The sequence below is a fragment of the Alosa pseudoharengus genome, unplaced genomic scaffold (genome assembly GCF_046254945.1).
Source record: "Alosa pseudoharengus isolate Yale_2024_CS ecotype anadromous, Long Island Sound unplaced genomic scaffold, YU_APseudo_1.1 YU_APseudo_1.1_scf_19, whole genome shotgun sequence".
In the NCBI taxonomy this organism is placed as follows: domain Eukaryota; kingdom Metazoa; phylum Chordata; class Actinopteri; order Clupeiformes; family Clupeidae; genus Alosa; species Alosa pseudoharengus.
The window spans coordinates 23,078,541-23,084,540 of NW_027468657.1; the positions used below are offsets into that span (position 1 = coordinate 23,078,541).

Consider the following 6,000-nt stretch of genomic DNA (forward strand, 5'->3'; position numbering starts at 1 on the left):
CTGCCATGAGATCCAGCGCGCGTGCGCAGTGGCGTACAGTCGTGTCACGACGTCTTAGCTATAGCCAGACATCATCAAAAACATCTTGTTTTAAGTTCTGTTGTGGCGGAAAGGATTTGTGTTCAGGGGTGAGACCATGACGGACGAACAAGAAATCATGTGCAAATTAGAAAACATACTGGAAGTCAGGTAATCTTTTTCCGCTTCTCTGTTCTAAATTAATGTCTGCATTTCAGCAGGTAACATAACGTTAACCTCTGGATTCAGTCTGGCTAGCGCTTCTCTTTTGCGGTCCGGTTGAGGCGATTAACGACAGAATAACCCCATTTTTTATTTACATGTATTAACGCACGCTAGACTCCTCGTTTCTTTGAGTATTCCAGCAACGTTGTGTGTCTATTGGTAGATGCAGATGAAATGTCTATTGCAGGCTAGTTAGCTGGCAAGCTAACAATAAACAAACCAGCTGTTGTTAGCGAGGTTCCAGAGGCGAACAATGGGGAAGCGAGCTGTGGTTGTAATGATAAGAATAGATTTATTTCCGTAGTACACCAGTGTACATCTGTCATTCAGCCATTTGCGGTGCAAGCAATTCGTCATGTGGAATAGTGTGTTTGTAAATAATAAAAACGCTGTTGGGTTAGTCTTGCGCCAACTTATATGTTAATATTTCAATGCTACCATGGAATATCTCGAACGTGGTTCTGTCAGTTTATCACTTTATGATTGTTCCCTTGCATTAAGCATTGACCAGTCTTACAACAAGTGTGTGTTTGCGCTATTTTATTTGTTTGTTTTTCAAACTGTCTTTCAAACAGTCATTCTGCCCGTGGTCTTTGTCAGAGGTTACATAGCATGTACCTTCATACATCTCATGACAGGAACAAGACCCTGCAGATGCAGAAGATCAGGACTCGTCTGAAGAGCGAGTTCGAGGCCCTAGAGGGTGAGGAGAAGCACTTGAGGGAATACAAGCAGGAGATGGACCTCCTTCTGCAGGAGAAGATGGCCCACGTGGAGGAGCTGAGGCTGATCCATGCAGACATTAACGTGGTAATTATGACCCTCAGGGTTAGGTCAGGTCATCTGGGTCAGGACCTAAGGGTGCTTCATTCAAAGATGTTACAATTTTTTGTGACATTACAGAGACCACTTGGGGTGCGTAAGATACAAAGGCAAATAAACATACAGTGAATTATGTATAATGAATTATACATAATTATCCACAATTATACACATCTGGCATACTGCACAAACGTTGCTGTGTGTACATGATCCATACAAGTAATGTGGTTAACTAATAATAACACACAGAATAACAGTAATAACAATTCAACATTACCTGTAGTAATAATAATGTTGTGCACCACTTTTCATGCATGTTAAATTCCATGCTACTCTGTTTAGCATTCATTATGTTTCATTACCACTGGTTCTACTGTACCAAAGGGCTGTAATTTAAGGACATGATGCCAGATCACTTTGCCAATGGTTACAGTTATTGTTCTATCCTCTTATTTTCTGATTGCTTACTTAGTACTTAGTATTTTGTAAATGTTTACACAGACAATTCTGAGAGTATTTAAATATTGGTGGCTCTCTCACTAATTGAAATTGTGCCTTCAGATGGAGAGCACGATCAAGCAGTCTGAAAACGACCTGAACAAGCTGCTGGAGAACACACGGCGTCTGCATGAGGAGTACAAGCCCCTGAAGGAGCACGTGGACGCCCTGCGCATGACCCTGGGCCTGCATCGCCTGCCCAACCTCAGCGACGAGGAGGAGAAGCTGTCACTCGAGTTAGTCACCCAGAGGCGTGTACACACACACACACACACACACACACACACACACACAGACAGACATACACACACACACAGACATACACACACACACACACACACACACACACACATACATATACACACACACACACACACACACACACACACACACACACACACACACACACACACACACACACACACACACACACACACACACACACAGACAGACAGGCAGACGCAGACACACACACACACACTTCCACCCATGCTTATTGTATGCAAGGACAAACTGGTTTTTGGAATTAAAGGAAATTCAGTTCATTATCAGTCAGTTCATTATCAGTCATCTGTAAATAGGTTCTATTCAGTTTCCAATGTTAATATTCAGTGTCCTTGCAACTTTAATCGGAGAGGAGAAATGGAGACATTGTAAACTTCATAACCAATTAGAATATGACAAAATTGATGTATGCCACTCATGTACATGCATTGGAAGACCAATCAAAGTGCATTCTCAAACTCTTATATCATACGTGTGTGCAACATGCCAATATGTCAAGTCCGGTTCAAAAGGATGTAAGCAATAATATTATATTTTACTGTGCCATGTATATATGTAAAGAAAACCACAAGAATATACTATTGTATATACTATTATAAAGTATTGCTAAAAGTGCAAACAGTTTTGTTTTTGCCTGCCGTATTGCAGTTACTTTGAGAAGCAGAAGGCAGAGTGGATGAAAGAACCCCAAGAGCCAATCATTCCGGAATCCTTGGCTGCAGCTGCCGCTGCTGCCCAGCAACTGCAGGTCTCCCGGAAACAAGATGCCCGGCAACCAGCAACCTTCAGACAGCAGCCTCCCCCAATGAAGGTTGGCAAACTCACAAACACTCCACTTTCCCCCCCCTCATCCTCTGAGAGAGGAGTCGCCTTTTTTTCCCCTTCCCGCTCAAGGTCCCATCTGTGTCAGCTCTCCTGCAGGTGTTCAGGCTTTTTCCTGGTGAAGCACCACTTGTGGGAGGCCTGGAGTCAGGCTAGGGTTGATTTTTCTGTCCGTCAAAACAGTTAGCAGCTTGTAGTTATTTTGTTGGTGCTGTTATATAGTTACGGTTATTAAATGATGCATCGATTTTCATTTATTCAAGTACCATCCGTTGTTTTTATTTTTGTGCATTGAGTCATTACATACACTCTTTAACTCTGAATGCAGAGTTGCCAACTTTCAAGGCTGGCTTGGCATGGAATTGACAAAGAGGAGTATATTTTTAGCATGAGATGCACTGAACACTGCTAGAATGAGACAGAACATAGCGGGAGTCTCGAGCGGAATGCATGAGAGTTAGCAACCATGTGAATGTACTGTGAAGGTACAGTATAGAAACGTTTGTGATGTAACAATCCTATAATAACATGTCTAAATATAAGTAACCATAGTAACTAACATCCATTTTTTTGTTTTATCTCTAATAATGCTTGCTTTCCTTTTCCCCACAGGCCTGTTTGTCCTGTCACCAGCAGATCCACCGCAACGCCCCCATCTGTCCCCTCTGCAAAGCTAAGAGCCGCTCCCGCAACCCCAAGAAACCCAAGAGGAAGCCGGACGAGTAAGCGGCCTCCAGAGGTCTGCCTCTCCTTCCGAACGTAGCTTCCAAACGTAGACTACCGAGTTAACCAAAACCCCGTCTCTGAATCCTCCTGGGTTCATGTGTTAGAACTATTGTTTAGTTTTGTCAAATGCCTCATTTGTTTAAGTGTACTTAAGTGTTTTAATACTTGATACTTTGCTTCAAATTCCACATCATGACTGCAAAAAGGCAATAAGAAACTTGGGACTTGTAATAGGAACACATAAATGCTAAACAGAGTTGTTTGGCATGTAGCTTATATTGTAACAGGAAAATAACATTTTTGCCCAGTGATCTTAAATGCAGTATTTTAACCATATCATTCCACCTTCATCAAACTTTAGACCAAATGTCTATTATGTGCTAACAAAGAAAAAGCAAAATTAGAAGAATTCTTGACTGAAGTATTTAAAATGTAAGACTGTAAGTGTTTTTGTATCTTATGTTTTATATGCATGCCAAAAGTAATGTACTGTATGTCTGTGATATTTTCTCAATTGAAAGGGGTGATTGTACTTTGTCGCTGGTAGCTAGTAATCCTATGTTTACAAGGGCCAAGGGAAGCGTGGTTCCAGTAATATTTGACGGAAGTATTTCTTGTGAAAAGTTGGTTGTTATACTTGGATAAAGAGTAAAACTCGCGATTTGCTGTGGCCAGTATTGGAAAAATAAAGATTGGTTTATTGACGTTGCATTGGCATCTCATTTGACATACCTTCATAAAGTAACCATGATGTTGATTTATTTTGGTGTTGTTTACATATGTATATCATACAAAACGTATGTCAAATAAACACATATTAACAAGGTAGAAAATACTTTTTTTTACAATTTAGCTGTTACATATCTAATGTAGCAACATGATCATGTATAGAAATGAGGTCACAATCCCTTCAGTAGTTTTTACCTTCAAGGTCCATGTCGATATCAAAGTCACAGGCTTGATCCCACTGAACATGGGAAAAGGCAGGATCAGCTCGAGTCTGTCTGCTGGGTCAGTTCCACCTCCCTGGCCTTCAGAGCCTTCCAGACAAGGCCAGGGTCATCTGACGGCCTAGGCAGGTCTCTCAATACCTCTCCTATCAGACAAATGGAGTTCTGCAACACAGAGCAAGAGAAGAACACAATTCTTTTGAGCCGACTGCAGGGAAAAGAACGTATAAGAGAGATTGTGGACTAGTGTTCAAAGATAGGCCTGTTTCATATATATGTAAAGCAGAGCGGCCTACTCTATTAAGGAAGTGGGATTGGATTTTTTCTTCCAGAAGGGGAGACAGGAGCTGTGTCGTCTTCCTCCTTATGAAGTCATCTCGTGCCAGCTCAGCCTGTTTGACCTGGCATGACCTGCAGTGCTGAGGATCATGTAACTCCATTTCTGCAGCCTGTGTGTGTGTGTGAGAGAGAGGGGGGAGGGAGGGAGGGATGGATGGATAGATAAATACTTCAAATAAATTGTAAAGCATGCACGGTACATTGAACCTGAATGTGCAATTGTGTTTAATTGCATGGAATAATTTCTTGTGAGAGTGCAAGCAAGGTGCATTAAATACAACACGTATATAATTAGGTAGGTCGGCCTAATTGTATTAATGTGTGTGTGTGTAGTGAGAGAGAGATTGAGAGAGTGTGTGTGTGAGGGGGGGCGTGTCTAGTTAAAAAGCCATTCAATTATAAGTCTTTCTTTACCGTCTTCAACTTTTCTCTGAAAGCCTTCATTCTGATTAAGTTGACTAGTTGTTGTGGCACTGGAGGGAGATCTTCGGATTCGGGTTTTTGACTGCTGTTATTTTCCTTGTGTCCCGAGTCTCTTTTTTTGAGTTTCATTTTCTGTATACTTCTCTTACAATATCTCCTTCTGACGACGTCTTCGTCGCGTTGCTGCTGAGTGCTTGAGGCTGTACAGAATGGTGCAAAGAATGAAGTTAGCTGTGGCTGCATGCATGAATTGAATGCATGCTAATAAATGTTTGAAGATACTTACTCTCCATGGTCACTCGATTATTCCATGTTAAAACAATCCAACTACATCTACCTTTCACATATTAGTCGCCACTTAAATCCCTACACTGTTAGCCTACATGTAACACGTGTTCAAACCGGTTCAAACACAATATTTTGGTTTGAGGAATCCGGAGTGTTTGGGTAAGTGGCCTGCCTTTATTGTCTTGGTAACGCAGATAGTCGTCCCCATTCCCATTTACTGCCATCTACTGTAATGGAGTAGCCTATCCTCCACGGCACTGCAACTTTGCCACGACATAGGTTTATTCTCAGTAGGCAATTAGGCTAGTTAAATGTTAGTTTGTCTCTGTTAAAGTAATTAAAATGTTGAATTATGAATATTTGTAAACGTTGATAAGGTTCATGAAATAACAATAGAAAACTCTTCTGCTAACTATGGTTTTGATTTCTAAATAGGCTGCTTAATCACTCTAAATATATCCAATGGAAGACTTCAGTAACATAGTAAAATAAAGATTTTTTTTTTTTAAAAGGAAGTAGTGGCTTAGGCCTACTGTACATATTACACAACCAATTTATGAGGATCATGAAATAATAGGTTTTAGGTAGGTCTTCAAATATAGGT

The 6,000-nt window shown here is 41.0% G+C and overlaps 1 protein-coding gene and 1 long non-coding RNA gene across 5 annotated transcripts; one reads left to right on the forward strand and one right to left on the reverse strand.

The window, feature by feature from the left end:
* Positions 1-46: 46 nt before the first annotated feature.
* Positions 47-4,105, forward strand: LOC143132490 (zinc finger C4H2 domain-containing protein-like). 2 transcript variants are annotated; one of them, XM_076292045.1, is made up of 5 exons: positions 47-189; positions 882-1,053; positions 1,627-1,814; positions 2,497-2,659; positions 3,283-4,105. In XM_076292045.1, the coding sequence occupies exons 1-5, from the start codon at positions 137-139 to the stop codon at positions 3,394-3,396; spliced, it is 690 nt and encodes a 229-aa protein (XP_076148160.1). In that variant the 5' UTR covers positions 47-136; the 3' UTR covers positions 3,397-4,105. The 2 variants fall into 2 exon arrangements, with proteins under 2 accessions (XP_076148160.1, XP_076148161.1); XM_076292046.1 differs by having other exon boundaries at positions 48-189; positions 1,627-1,799.
* Positions 971-5,573, reverse strand: LOC143132491 (uncharacterized). Of its 3 annotated transcripts, none has more exons than XR_012988321.1 (5): positions 5,395-5,573; positions 5,100-5,308; positions 4,643-4,795; positions 4,321-4,511; positions 971-1,107 (listed from the first exon to the last, which is right to left on the reverse strand). It is a non-coding gene; the product is annotated as an uncharacterized LOC143132491 (long non-coding RNA). The 3 variants fall into 3 exon arrangements; XR_012988322.1 differs by lacking the exon at positions 971-1,107 and adding an exon at positions 2,654-2,837; XR_012988320.1 differs by lacking the exon at positions 971-1,107 and having other exon boundaries at positions 4,072-4,511.
* Between the last annotated feature and the right edge of the window lie 427 nt (positions 5,574-6,000).